This window comes from Bidens hawaiensis, unplaced genomic scaffold, assembly GCF_021521415.1.
Source record: "Bidens hawaiensis isolate Kalapana, Puna unplaced genomic scaffold, B.hawaiensis_p1.1 tig00002525_1, whole genome shotgun sequence".
Classification (NCBI taxonomy): Eukaryota; Viridiplantae; Streptophyta; class Magnoliopsida; order Asterales; family Asteraceae; genus Bidens; species Bidens hawaiensis.
Window position 1 is genome coordinate 1,525,138 of NW_027491138.1, and position 15,905 is coordinate 1,541,042.

General features: G+C 33.8%; 2 protein-coding genes across 2 annotated transcripts; one reads left to right on the forward strand and one right to left on the reverse strand.

Moving 5' to 3' along the window:
• Nucleotides 1-854: 854 nt before the first annotated feature.
• On the reverse strand, nucleotides 855-4,451 carry LOC143619900 (F-actin-capping protein subunit beta-like). The gene is made up of 8 exons (XM_077091721.1): nucleotides 4,292-4,451; nucleotides 3,640-3,710; nucleotides 3,344-3,457; nucleotides 3,152-3,237; nucleotides 2,030-2,103; nucleotides 1,812-1,931; nucleotides 1,169-1,264; nucleotides 855-1,095 (listed from the first exon to the last, which is right to left on the reverse strand). The coding sequence occupies exons 1-8, from the start codon at nucleotides 4,418-4,420 to the stop codon at nucleotides 1,003-1,005; spliced, it is 783 nt and encodes a 260-aa protein (XP_076947836.1). The 5' UTR covers nucleotides 4,421-4,451; the 3' UTR covers nucleotides 855-1,002.
• Nucleotides 4,452-9,529: 5,078 nt separating this feature from the next.
• On the forward strand, nucleotides 9,530-11,731 carry LOC143619901 (uncharacterized). The gene is made up of 2 exons (XM_077091722.1): nucleotides 9,530-9,931; nucleotides 11,501-11,731. Exons 1-2 carry the CDS (start codon nucleotides 9,566-9,568, stop codon nucleotides 11,714-11,716), a joined length of 582 nt encoding a protein of 193 aa, XP_076947837.1. The 5' UTR covers nucleotides 9,530-9,565; the 3' UTR covers nucleotides 11,717-11,731.
• The last annotated feature ends 4,174 nt before the right edge of the window (nucleotides 11,732-15,905 follow it).

A 15,905-nucleotide genomic window follows, 5' to 3' on the forward strand; every position in this document is an offset into this window, starting at 1 on the left:
TTGTGTTTACTGTGGTGTTATTGCCAATCATTGTGAACTGATTTTCATTCCTTCTTGACCTGATTTTGATGTCACTATGATTCAACTTTTTACCTAAAATTTGACAACAGATTATAAAAGCCTCATGTTGACCCTTTTTTTTATAGTTAAGCTAGGCAAACTAGTTGAAACGGGTTCAAGTTAATACCTATTCTGAGCAAAATGAGGTTGGATCTAAAATTGGTCTTGGTCTATATGAAGTTAGGTTAAACTCAGCTTTCTTAATAAAGTGTATCAAAATAGATTCATCTATCATAGGCTTTTTATAGGGGTTAAGGTCATAATGTACTCTAACCCCTCTTAACTTCACATTAGTCATAAGCTTCTTATAGGGGCTAAGGTCATAATGTACTCTAACCTCTTTTAACTTCACATAAGCAACACATCATTCATTTTTCTCTCTTACACTCCATCTCACCCAAATAAAATGGTTTAATTTATAATTAATAACCAAAATCAATTAGTAATTAATACATATTGTTCCTTTTAACCCGTGAAAAACATACTTCATGGGCATTTTTAACAAACTTAACACTAGTGGGGAGTGAATTAATGCATACTTAAAGTGTCATGCTATCTTAACTTATATTGAACGCTAGAATATACCCCATAGCCTAATGGTGGTACGTGCTAGAAACAAAACAAAAGCTATCAGCTAACTTGTTCAAACTTCGAACCTCTTTTTAAGTTAACAAGTTTCATTGCATAGTTGTACATTTGACCCATTGTCTAAGTTGAATAGATTTAAATTGACTCATTGTCTAATTTAGGGCAACTCAAAAGGGACCTATATACAGTTTAATTTGTTCAAATCAAAGAATATCTTACAAAAACAGAAGAAGGTATCATAATATATGTATGCCACAAAAATCAAAACCATGGTAAACATAAACTCTCATTTGGCATCCAAATTTATGTATTCAAACACAACATAAAAAGGAACTTAACTTCATGACAAATCGACTACGATTTTCTGGCCTCAGGCAGGGCCATGGGCAGCAACTCGGAAGAGGGACGCAAGGTGCATACCATCTCCTTCGTTTTCCCAAAGTACACCTGGAACAAATTGCCACGTCAGCATAAATAAACAAGCTAATTGCCACCTCAGCATGTAATGAACAAACCATACCTGATCAAGTTGATTCCTCAGCTTTCCTTCCAATTCTTCTATCATCTTTCCCATGTTGCATAGATGACCATCTTCAACAGACAAGTCTGCTTTCATCTGATAATTAACATGATACATTGCTCTTATCAACAGACAAGTATTTTGTTACAATATTGCATGTTTCGACCTCAGATTTTAAAACTGCAATCTTAGTCCAAACATTTGTGAGAGGATTGCACGTTTAGGCCCTACTGTTTTCTCTTTTATTTATTTGTTCAAAACATAATGTTTAAACCCTAACTTGGAAACGCTCCAAACATGCTTGGGAGATATATATATATATATATATATATATATATAGAGAGAGAGAGAGAGAGAGGGGAGAGAGAGAGAGAGAGAGGGGGAGATAAAAAAGAGAGAGATGGCTATGGGTTTAACATGTGAGGGTAGTTGTGTCTTTTCAAATTCGGAATCCTAAATTCCAAATAAAATAACAAGAACAATGTTTTCTGTTTAAAACTACCAATTAACAGTAGGGACTAAACGTGTCACAAATGTTTAATGTTTAGACTAAGTTTGCAGTTTTAAAATTTGAGGACCAAACTTGCAATATGACAGGCCAGGGATCATTTTTGCAGCTTTCTCTAATAATAATATGAATTACCTGTCTCCTTATTGATCCTGACAAATTAAAAGTGCCAGATGTGTCACCATTTGTAGTTAATGACAGCATTACAGTACTTGTTAAACAGTAATGAGCCACCCCTTGTGCTTCTGGCCCCACCTGAACAATAAGCCAACAGTTGGAAACTTACAATGTAGTAAAAAGTTGGAAAATATTGTTTAACATAACAAATAATTAAATAAAGCAGATAATAATACCTGAATAACATGTATAGCATCCCATCCACCTTCATGGAGATAACCTCTTTTACCATGTGCATATTTTGATCCATCTTTAAATATCAACAAAATTATTGCAAATTAGTTCACGTTAATTATGCAAAAATAAAGTGCAATTGTTACATTTTAAAAAGTTAAGGAATTCAATTAGGGCTATAAACCAACCAAACATTCAGCTGGCAGTTCGGTTACGGCTTTACGTTCGTCCATTCATAAACAAACGAACATGAACAACGAATTCTGTCTGATTAATTATATAAGCGAGCTTGAACAAAGGTTACGTACCTACGTTCATTCATTTATGTTCATGAATGTTCGGTAATGTGTTTGTTAACATTCATTTGTCTACTTCGTTCATGTTCGTTTGCTTATGTTCATTCATTGAAGACTATATTCTATATATTTTAGTTCATTTCTGTTCATGGACGTTTGAACTCCGTAATGTGTTTGTCTGTTAATGTTCATTCATTAAAGACATTTTTTGTTTATTATCTAAGCATTTGAACAGTTCATAGTTTTTAATTTTTGTTAACTCACGATCATTCTCTGATGACTTTAAAGAGCCAATGTTGGTTATGAACATGATATCTAAGTATACATATGTTTTTTTGTTTATGATCTAAACATTTTAACTTTTAATGTTTTTAATTTTTAATTTACTTTTGTTCTCAGATGAATTTAAAGAGCTATTGTTGGCTATTAATGAATATTATGTCTAAGCATTTTTAATTTAAATTAATTTATCTTTTGGGTGGTTATGCTTAATGTTTGAGATTAACCCTGCTGGTTTTTTTTAATTTTTAAATCGATATATGTTCATTTGTGACTTTCGTTCGCTGTTGATATTCATTTTGTGTTCACTTATATTCATTTAAGTCCGTTTGTGTTCGTTTAAACTTTAAGTTCGTTAGTCTTTGTTTGAAAGGTAATGAACTAACACAAACAAAATCATTTCCTTGACAAGCGAATACAAACATAAAATTCGTTTCTTAGGTGTTCTTGAACCGCTCATTGGTGTTCGCTTAAGTTTGTTTATCTTCGTTTAGAAAGTAAACAAACAAACGAACTTAAAGCAGAAACTAAGTTAAGGACTAATGAAACCTTTTTTAATCAAGAAGCAGGCTGCAAAGCCTTCATTATCATCCTCTTCCCACAAATAAACCGATGATATACCCCCTTCATAATACCTAACAGACAGTTAAATCAACAATGACAACAAGCCATTTACAAAATTAGTCAGTATTAAGTCAGAAGCTGAATACAAATTAAGACGAGGTGAGTAAAGGACCTCACTGGTCACGATAGACTGTAAATATCTCATTTGCTTCAACTTCTAGCCTCCTTAACTCAGATGGTGGATAAATCCCCTCTTCCAATGGCGGATGGTATTTATTAGACCAAGGTGATCTGCAATAAAATATAGAAAAGAATAAATGACGGAAAACAATATAACAATATCAAAAAGTTAAAAAAATGTTCTAGAAACCATTGATGGTATATAATTGGATCTTTGAGGTGAACATTATCCTCACAATTATATAATTAAATGTGGTACAATTGATATATACAGAATCAATACAGTTGGTTACCTGTAAGAGTCAGCATCTCTATTGTACTCACATAAGATGAACTCTTTTGCATTATCCACATCACACAAGACCTGTTTCGCAGTGTAAAATGCCTTAGAGTTAAGTTGCAAAACAAAAGATAACAACAGGATTTATAAAAGTGTCTGCATTGATGCATATTTGTTAGAGCGTTATGTTTGACCTATTTAGACTTGTACGTATTAACTTGACACAGCACAGCCGAGCTTTAGCTTGTTTAAGGTACTACGCAAGCTCGAGCTAAGCTTTTGCTCATTTATTAAAGTATTTGTCAAATATATAAAAATAATTAAAAAGGTATATAAATTAAACTGTTGGACCGATTTAATTCAACAACACCTGCGCACATTCTATAATTCCTCAAGGACTACTACTATGACTGACATAAATAGAAATACATTTGCAAGCAAAGTTTTAATGAGCAGAGTATTATTCACCAAACACATTTCCATAACAACAGCAAAGAGGATTTAGAAATAAAAGCTCAATTGAATTGCATCTGATAAAATATCATCCATCATCCGTGAGAGTTATGAATTCCTAGATCTAAAGTCGGATTAGGAACCCTAGGAAGTCCGATATAGAAACCGTAAAAGAGTAATATGAAAAATAATAATAGTTAGGGTTTGAGGACCTGAAGAGGCTGATCGATTTGAGAGAGCAGATCGGAGGAGTGGTCCGGCAAGAGGCTGAGAAGAGCGGAGAGAGCGGTGTCTGTGTGCTTTGGAGGCATTCGTCTCATCAATCCCATTGCTGCCTCCATTCAAACTCTCTCTGTTTGTTTTGATCTGAAAGAATGGAAGAAACTTTCCCTGTCTCTCAACCAACCACCCACACCACACTACTGCTTCCGGCTTTTCTTTTTTTATTTTTCTTCTTTTTGTATATGTAAAAGGTTTAGGTCTGAAATATCTTGCAAAGTGTGTGAAAACTCTCGCAAATAAATCCTGAAAATGTGTATTTTGGGGATTTTTCCTTTAATTTTGTTCTACATTCTTAGCGTTTTCAACTTTCTGTTTGCCTTATAAAAGCTTGAGTTCAAGCTCTTCTTTTAAAGTTTAAGCTCGAATTGTAAGTAGCTTTTTAAGGTGAAGCCTGACTTGTGAGTAGTTTCATTTTCGTAGGTATTTTGGAGAAAAGATATGGCATTTTTGTATGAAAGATTGAAAATGTTGGAGATTAAATTTTTATTTTTTGGAAAGGAAAAGAAAAGGGCATGGTTACCAACAGTCATAAGATTAGAATAATAATATTTTTAAACATCAGTCGACGACCAGTTCATGTCGCCCCCTTATCGCCCGGGAGGGGGGGGGGGGGTTCTCGCCCTATGTCGCCTGAAATCGCCCCACATATCGCTTAGTACGCTTGGTCTTAGATAGTTTGCGGTGTAAGGAACATGCTTGATATATGATTCTTTTTTGCATTTAGAATTTAAGTTTTAGTTAGATGTAACTAAAAAATTAAATACAAAGAAAAACATAAAGAATAAGCATTAATGAATTATTGCAAAATAATGAATCAAGTAACTCACATAGTCATCAGATTTTTAACTTTCTGTGTTAGCATTGATACATTGCCATTTCCAACGTAACTTATGACAACATGGTTAAACTTTTAAAAACAACTTTGTAATGTAAACCTAACACAAAGGCGCACTATTTTTTTTAACAATAAACTTTTTCAGTTAAAGTCTCCTTAAGTTTGCAAGTATGATTTAAACTTACCACCTCACTTTTAAAGAAACACACACCATATTACTAAACTACTAGATCATGAGTATAAAAGCAAACTAATACAAGAAAATATACGAGAAGCCTTTGCTTTTATTGGTAAGTAATTGCAATAAATAATACATAAATGAAAAAAATACAGTTAGTGTGAAACCGTTGTACCCATTTTGATAAGATAATAAACTATACATTAGTAAACCTACAAGAGTGAATGAAGCGCTCATCCCACCCCAATCGTCTTGCTTCAGCCCCAAACGAGACAAGCTGGTCTTGCCGCCCACCCCAAGCCATTTGGCTCCAATTTGCTCAACTTCCACCTCTTTTCTTCTTTGCCTCCTCGAATCGGTGTGGTGGCCTCAAGCCAAGCAGCTTTTGTTCGGGCCCAAAGAATACCAGGCGGTGCCCCCGATGGTCCCGAGACCTTCACAAACTCACCCCTGATGTCACTCCGTTCACCCTAATATAATATGATAAAGGTCATTTATACCACTATAAAATCATTCATAACCCATAATAACTAGTACCTTACCCGTCAACATCAGCGCGGGAATGCAACGACTACTTTTAATTTATATTAAACCTTGTCTTTAATTTAGAAAATAGTAAATTTATTTTCCTAAATCCTCATGAACCGGAAAAACGACACCAAAATGAATCGTATTTTCTTTGTAAATCACAAAAACATCAAAATCATATTAGAATTTATAATTTCCGTTTACAATAGGTTACAGATTTTTGATGTTTGAACATATAAAGCAATTGTCAAAAACCATTTTTAGTCACCTTCAGACCAAGTTCATTCACAAGATTTGATGCTGAGAAACTCACCTTTGACAGTTTGACCAACTCCACACATATAAGGACACTACAAATCAAGAGGCGAAGAACATTACAATAAGGAAGGATTAGATTTTTTATTTATTTATTACAATAAACAGTTTAATACACAAGATATAAAATTGATTTAAGAATGCTTACCGGAATTGTAATCCGTCTATCATGAAATGCGAGATCAAATTCAAGGAAACATCATATAACATTGAAGCTCATTTCACATCAAATTCACAGCATAAATGCAAATATACTTACTAGAACATAATTACATATGTAACAAACAGACTTAAAATGTGTTAATATCAGAAAGTCAAAATAAAACAGGTAAAATTGAGTTCGTGCTATTTTTCAAGTGGATTAGAATGGGTTGGTGTTATTTTTCAAAACTTATCATAATGGTTTTTTCAAAAGGGTGAAAATGGCGTATTCCTTTCAGCCATAATCAAAGAATAAGTTGAGATAAAAGATAAGAACTTCTGAACATATCCAATGTCGAGCTAGACGAGTAATCTGCATCGCGTGCGCCACTCGGCACTGTTGGAAATTTTGGACAATAATTAATATTTATTAGTATTTGTTTACTAATAAATAAATTAGTAATGTGTCCAAAGAGTAAAGATGAATGCGATATCGATACTCTAAAGTGTGTAGTTGAGAACTTGAACATTGGTAAAAAGGGAAATAAGTTTATCCCACATTGGTAGAATGCTTGAAAGCCGCGTTAGTATTTTTGGTGGTTAGACCGGGTACTACGACAAGTGTCGACATGAGGAACGACCTTGTGAAAAGTGTTGGTTGATTTGATGAGTCAGCATGCCATGTGTCGCAACCAGGGAGTCAGTGTGCCACAACATGCCATGTGTCATGACTGAAGGTGAGTCAGCATGCTAGGCGTCATCTTCTGGTGGTCTGCGCACCACACGCTGCCATGTGTCCTGTGACTCATCACATGAGTTGCTATATATAGAAAGCTCGGGTGAGCAAATTTGGACACTGAAACACCGAAACCCGGATAAGTCACATCATGTATACATGATCGACCTGACCACACAACGCCGAACCAGTTCATGTTCTCAATTCCAACTCTCATGATCCCGAACTCACGTTACAAATATGGTCCGGGTGCTAGGGTAATCCCGACAGTACATACTGCTTTGGCTATTGTACCCTGGGAAACATACAGGCTCACGAAGGTGGCTCGAAATCTGTTTTAAGGGACCTCTGTTTAACAGAAATCCTCAGCCATAACCGGGAACCACAATTTGTTCAATCTTGCAGCTAGATGGTTTCAGGTGATCAAGATGGGTTCACCAAGCGAAGGGGCATACAAGAAGACATGACTCGGAGATGATGCTCGGATCTCGGTGAACACAAGCTAGACGATGTGAGCTTGGTTCTGGTGCGGTTTCAACACGATGATCAACTCGGCTTCGATCCAGTTTCAACTCATCCAAGAATTCGGCGTTCGAGCACAAGTTAAGGACCTCGGTATGAATCAAGACATGTATATTGTTATATTTGTTGATATTCTTGTTTAAATTTGTATACGGTATATGTACTACAATTTCCCAATTTTGTATAAAGAGATGATTTATTTATTTTACTGATATTGTTTAATAAAATCGTGACCCATGTCCTACAATCTTAAAACAGATTTTGAACTTTCGCAAGATTTTTTTAACAATCATAAAACCTTTATAAAGGATATTGGGTTCACAGAAGTTTAAAATTATTAATTGGATTTTTATAAATATTTGCTTTGGGAAAAGTTTTTTGTAGTACAATTGAGTAAGGATTTGTGATTGGAGTACAATACGTAATCCGAATACCGTAATACAAAATGAGTAATTTGATTCAACCGTTTGGAAACGATTTTTGTAATCGTATGTGCTCTAACTATAGTGTTAGAATGTTTTTTTAAGTCGCGGGGTTTAGTAGTTAAACCAATTTTGTGATCGTTTATGTCTAAATCAAGTAGAAACGGTTCATGAAAAAACGTACATTTTAAAACGATTTGAAGTGGTTTTTAGTAAACCATTCGTTCGTGCAAATGCTAATACGCTAATGTACGTTAGATCGAGTTTAATTTATAATCAATACGTTTTTTGTAAACGTTTCATCTCCTAACATGCGGGTAGGAAAATGATTATAAAATATTGTGGACTAAACGACTCGTTTCCTAACATGAGTGTTAGAAACAATTATTTTGTAAATAATTCAAATTGTTTTTTTAAACATCAATCGACGACCAGTTCATGTCACCCCCTTATCGCCCCATTTATCGCCCGGGGGGGGGGGGGGTCTCGCCCTATGTCGCCTGAAATCGCCCCACATATCGCTTAGCACGCTTGGTCTTAGATAGTTTGCAATGTAAGGAACATGCTTGATATATGATTCTTTTTTGCATTTAGAATTTAAGTTTTAGTTAGATGTAACTAAAAAATTAAATACAAAGAAAAACATAAAGAAGAAGCATTAATGAATTATTGCAAAATAATGAATCAAGTAACTCACATAGTCATCAGATTTTTAACTTTCTGTGTTAGCATTGATACATTGCCATTTCCAACGTAACTTATGACAACATGGTTAAACTTTGAAAAACAACTTTGTAATGTAAACCTAACACAAAGGCGCACTATTTTTTTTAACAATAAACTTTTTCACTTAAAGTCTCCTTAATTTTGCAAGTATGATTTAAACTTACCACCTCACTTTTAAAGAAACACACACCATATTACTAAACTACTAAATCATGAGTGTGAAACCGTTATAAGCAAACTAATACAAGAAAATATACGAGAAGCCTTTGCTTTTATTGATAAGTAATTACAATAAATAATACATAAATGAAAAAAATACAATTAGTATGAAACTGTTATACCCATTTTGATAAGATAATAAACTATACATTAGTAAACCTACAAGAGTGAATGACGTGCTCATCCCACCTCAATCGTCTTGCTTCAGCCCCGAACGAGACAGGCTGGTCATGCCGCCCACAAGCCATTTGGCTCCAATTTGCTCAACTTCCAGCTCTTTTCTTCTTTGCCTCCTCGAATCGGTGTGGTGGCCTCAAGCCAGGTTGCTTTTGTTCGGGTCCAAAGAATACCGGGCCGTGTCCCCGATGGTCCTGAGACCTTCCCAAACTCATCCCCGAAGGCACTCCGTTCACCCTAATATAATACCGGGCCATTTATAACCTATAATAATAATAATAATAATAATAATAACGCTATATAATATTCATCCAACATAATATCTAACATCACAACCGCACTAACCACTACCACTAACCGCTTGTTCGTTTACCGGCCGGCTTATCGACGATACCATAAACCACAATGGTGGAAATCGAAGAAACCGAAGAACCACCGAGAACCACCACCCGAGAAGAATCACAGCCACTGTTAAACAAATCAGAGTCAAAATCCCGCACTAAATCCGTCCGAACCAAGGTCCCGGAGGTAGAAGTCCACCTCTTCCGGTGCGGCGAAGGCCCGATCGATACCTTCAAATCGAGCTTAGGAGGCTGGGATCAAGATCAGCTTGAAGTTCGAGACATATTAGACAAGTATGGGTTCAAATCGGTGTATGCTTTCAATATTCAGTCAGGTAGAGGCGTTCCCATCAGGTTTAACCCTAAAAATGGCCGATCTATACTGCCGTACAAGGATGGATCCGTAATTCTAATTGATGGAGAGCCTAAGGTAATTTATTATCATTTTCCCCTAATTTGTTGTTATTTATTGGTGGTTACTGTTTTATTATTAAGCCCTAATTGATTGTTTGATAGAATTATATGTAAGCTTAATGTAAAAAGCATCATAGTCTATTATTAAATATATAGAGGTGTGATCTAGTGGAAATTAGGGCATCATTTTAAGTTAAATTATATAATTATCACATGAAAACCGGCAATCGCTTCCTGATTCCAACTGTCGATGACTTATCCACCATCTTTTCCAAAATCTACCTTCGTGCCGGATATCATTAAATACGCTCAGAAAATGCCTTTAGAACAGCAGACGGTAATTATGAGTTCCTCGTTATGCCGTTTGGTCTAACAAATGCTCGATCGACATTCCAAGCTGATATGAACGTATTTTTTGATGATATCCTCATTTATAGCCCAACACAAGGGCTTCATTATCAAAATCTATCTTTTGTTCTTCACACGTTGTTGGACGATTGCTACCATGCAAAAGCTTTAAAAAATATGTGTTTCGAGTACACCAAATTTACTTTCTAGGGACATGCCTGCTGGAAAGAAGTATTGATTTCACGTTCTTATCTAATCGTTGAATGAATGACAAAACACCGAGAAAATTCGCCCCATGTTATTCCGTCTTCTTCTTTTCATTCTTGGAAGACTTCACCTTCTCAAATAAGTTGTATGACTGAGTAATGAAAGTATCTTCTTAAATTGGAAAACCATGAATCTTATAGAGTAGTTCAGTTTTTTATATTAACCGAAGCACTAGGCAGTTATTAGGGACTATAAAATCAGAAATTAGAATAAACGTGGCTGCTGGAGAAAGGTATGGACCAAGGCCACATCAGAATACCTCTTGTTAGATAGTTTATACTATTATGGGGAAGTCGGGCAGAACTGCAGACTTTAGCTTAAGGTCTTAAGCGTGTTCTTATTTTGTATATTTAGCATATGAATACTCTTATCTTTTAACATGTAGGTTTTAAACTTGTATGCATTTGCACAAACATATATTTTTAGTACATGAATGGTTCTTTTCTTTTAGTGTTGGACATGAAGAAAACTGGAAACAGTACCTGGATTCGAATTTGCACTTCATCGCAAACATAATCTCAAATCAAGAATCAAAACTGGAACAGAGAAAAGCTTATCTCGGGCCATGAACTATATAAAACTAAACCCTCCTTGTACAATATTAATATCAATAATTAACAATTCGTATGACTGTATGAGAATCATATCTCCAGGGATAGACTCTATTAGATGACTTTACAGATAAAATAGGTGGGTGGTTTAGACTCAGCTCATATCCAACAGCCCTATTTTCTTGAGAATATTAGTGACTTGTGTGACATTGTTGCATGCCATGATGCAAGAAGTGAAAAGATGGACCAGTTCAGTAACAAATAATAATGTTATTATATAAATAATTAGAGAGATATCAATTTGCCTGTTAGTAAAATAATTTAGAAGGCTGTACACATTAAACCGACTCCCATTTCTTCTTGCTAAGCAAGCATTTTTTATATTAATTTTTCCGTATGTTTTTTGTGGGTTTGAGCAGGACTCGTTGATAAAGCCAATCACAAGGATCCTAGTTGGTGTTGCAGTAATAACCGCCCTGATAATACTGGTTATGAAGGAGACACCAGGATGGGCTAAAAAGTTGAACTTTACTGGCGTCAATTTTAACGTCCCACCATGGGTCCTAGCTTGCGTGGTTATCGTTTTCACTCGTCTGAGGAAGAGAACCCGTGATTTCTTTGCCAAACGACATTAGTTTATAATATATGTTTAAGTCCATGGTACGTCACCGCCATCATAATCTTAAAACAAACATTTCATAAGATGGTTTTGATGCAATTTTTGTGGTTTTTGCTTGAAAGAATCTTTGTTTCTGATAATTTGTTATGGTAATACTGGTTTGGGTTCATTTCTGGTTGAATTTGTCTTCAAGGGCGAGATTGGTAGTTTCTTTTCTTATTGGTCCATAGAAAGTTATTAAACATGCTATTGACTTTTGTAAGTAAACCACATTGAAAAAATTTATACCAGAACATAGATGGATTTAGTGTTACAGGTAGATTTAGTGTTGCAAAAGTGTATAGAATTTAATAAAGCGTTATTTGAAAACAAACAAAATATGTTACATCTGTTGAAACCTTAAAACAAACATCGACAACGATTCTAATAATCCCTTTTTGTTTTAGCGATGGGATCTAATTCAATAGCAGAGTTCTATCTTCAAGTTGGTTTTGCACCAAGCTTTACATAGCATGCCTGGTATTTTGTCAATTATATTTGGATCTAGATACAATGTATATTTAGTGTTTTATTCTCTAAATTGTGTTATGACGTTTTAGGGATTTCATTACCCATGTAAACATTTTCAGAATCTTTAAGACCGACAACATGTCTATCTTTATGTAAAGTTAAAAAGATTAATATCAGGATTCGAAATTGATTTGCATATAAGAAGAAGAAACCTATGCATGGCCCAACTGCAGATTAACATCCCACATAAATTTTTTCCGTTTGGCTCTTTTCCCATGAAGTTGTTTGATTCATTAGGTCAAGTCTTAATTCAAAGCTCAGCGAATAAAGTGACTTTGCATACATAATTACGTACAGGCTTTTAATTATTTTTGCATGAGCTACTCCTATTTTGATGGATTGCTAAGGAGTTTTACCTTAATTTTTTAAGAGTTTGCTTTGTCTAGCGTTGCGGGTTCGAGTCTTATTATATGTCATATTCTTGGATTTAAGCCCTGGTGAGCACTATTGGGTGGACTAGGCTTGCGACATCCTACCTCCTCGAGAACCAGTATTAAAAGAAAATTTTATTTTCTCATGAACTATCGGATCAAAATATTTGATTCACATGCATAACTTCTGCCTGAATAATTTTTTCACGTAACTTTCGTGTGGGCTAAATGATAATTTCGTTAAGATTATTTTATTGGCTCATGAAGCATTAATTAAATTCGTATTATTTCACATGCAAAGTTCATATCCCATCTCTAACTAATGTATTTTCTCTCCAATTAATATATATATATATATATATATATATAATTACACCAAACTAGTTACATCTCTAACTAATATAATTAATCAAATTGTAATAAAACACTATTGTATATATATGCAATACACACTATTGCATATACGCACTACATCGACGGTTTTTTTTCCTTTTTTAGAAACAATATCAACTTATAAGTAGGATGAAAGAAGAAAAGTTATAACATATCTTTTTTAAAAGAAAGTTAAAAATAACTTTTATTAAGTTATCGTGTTTTTTCTATAAGAGTAGTTTTCATCTGAAGCTTCCCCTATATATGTGTAACGTAAAACAGTATCAAATTAATAATTAAAATTCAAAAGACTTACAAATTAAAATTTTGTGGTGTAGGTAAGGCTGGTGCTGCAATCAGTCAAATTATTCAGGAAACTTGCAAAACAGTAATATAAACAAGGACAGATATTCTCAACCGAGAAAATAGGGGGAGATGACCGATATTTAGGAAGCCAATTATCAGTCAATATCGTCAACAATATTGGCACCTATATTTGAACCCATATTTTGCTTGGGGACCCATATATGACCGATATCTCACCGTTATTAACTGCATAGGATACCATAGAATAATTGCCCGTTTAATCTTGCTCAAGCAATAGACCATTCAATCGAAGTTACCGGTTTCTCACCAAACAGAGCGTAATACGAGCGCAATTTGTAAATTATAACTGAGCGTAATCAATTCGTTTTAAGTGACCGTAATTTGATAGTTTTAATCCAATAGAGCGTAATCAATTCGATTTGAAACCATGCGTAATTTAATATCATGATTAGATAAGCGTTCTTCAATTTATCATCAATTTGAGCGTAATTGATGATAATAGCGTAATTGAACATCGAACTTGATTGACTCGATCATTATGATGTTGAATAACATCAATTGATTTCGAAATTGACGAGACGAACTTTGAAAATATTGAATTGAGCTTAATTACTTTAATAGAACATATTGAGCAATTGATTTCATATTAGTTTTTTTGAGGCCGTTTATTTATAAAAGTTTACCGTTCAAAAAAAGGGTAATAAATCCGTTGAGCATAAATTAACTACTGAGTGGTAATTGATTATTGAACGTAAATTGAAAGATCTAGGCATGTGCCAAATGTAATTTGATAACAACCTAATTTGAGCTATAAACTGATCACAAAATTCAATTCGTTTTCTCCCATCCTTCAATATCAATTGAATGATACAAAATTGTTCGGAAATTTGCTGTCATCGAATCTCTATCTATATATAATATTAAAACAATACATTTTACTACATTTCAATTAGATGATTTTAGTAATTTTCATAAATAAGAATGTATTCCTAGAATTTTCTTATCTAACTAATATATTAAAGCAAAACCAATTTGTCCACTTGTCCTTCTCCTAGGGTGTCCACCTAATGTTCCATGTCATCCACTTTACATGCTTATAATTTCCACATAATTAATCAATTAATTTTAATCCTAATGCTAATTAACATTTAAACCAATATATAACACAAGCATTGGTCAAACTTAACATTTAAAGTTTTGAATTCATAACTTAACATTTTTAACCAACCTAAATATAAAAAATTTCAATGTTTAGATTACATCGATACAGAAGGCAAGCGGGCAACAAGATACGCCGCTACCCCCTTTTTGAATTGCAAAACCCAGTCTTTTAAAAACTGCATTTGCTGATCTCCGAGTCATAACATTACTATGCATGTCCCACTGAACACGGGTAAGTAACTCCACAGCTTCAGGCACGAGGAAACCAACAGTGTCAAAAGCAAAAAGAATAAATACATGTTGGTTGTCAAGACATGCCTTAATATTTACTTTGACTTTATTACATTTTTAACTAATATATTAAAGGAAAACCAGTTTGTCCACTTGTCATTCTCCTAGACCTAATCTTCCATGTCATCCACTTTTCATACTTATAATTTCCACATAATTAATCAATTAGTTTTATTCCTAATGCTAATACTTTTACTATACTGTTAAACAAAACAAGATATCCACATGGCCTTTAAATAAGATGTACATAAGATTACAAGGTTGCCATCTCTAGAATTGCCACATAATTCACTAATTAATATTTTTTAGAATCATAACCATACTAATTAATGTTTTCTGAAATCATATCCAACTATTTCCTTTCAAATGATTTAAAAACCGATTTTTTACTACAATTAATTGTTTATAACTAATTTTTGCTACCTTTTTAATATGACTATTACTTTAGCCATTCAATGATTTGTACATTTATACAGTTTCTCATTCACACCATTTATACATATTTTTCATACATCTTGTAGTGTTGCAGAAAACAACGTAAAGAATTCTTATGATAGCTATAACGGTGTGTGTGTGATGTTTGAAATTTTTTCCACCCGTATATAACACGGGCCACTATCCTAGTAATTTAATAAATGAAAAATAAAATTTAATATTCAAGAGTAGACGCCCTCTAAATGCAATCAAAGCTGGTGGTAAATTTCCAAATTTCCATAATGTCAAATTGGACCTCAAGTTCTACAGCAATAAATCACACATTCACATTAATTATTATAAATTAACAAAAAAAAAAGCATGAATATGTATACACACATATATACAAGCGCATTATTTGCAGAACCAGCAGTATATTGAGAACCGCATAAGACATGCACATTTTGCTTGAACGAAAAAATAAAATTAAAAATAAATAGCACTTACCCTATAATACCATTTTCTAAAATAAATGTTTTTGCTTTACACACTTATTTGATTTTTAAAATTTCATAGATTATATTTATTAATATGTTTAAAAAAAAATTTCAACCCTGTTTTTATATTTCAACCCGTGTCGTACACGGGTTAATAACCTAGTGATAAATAATTGTTTGGAAAATTCATTCGATTCACGTT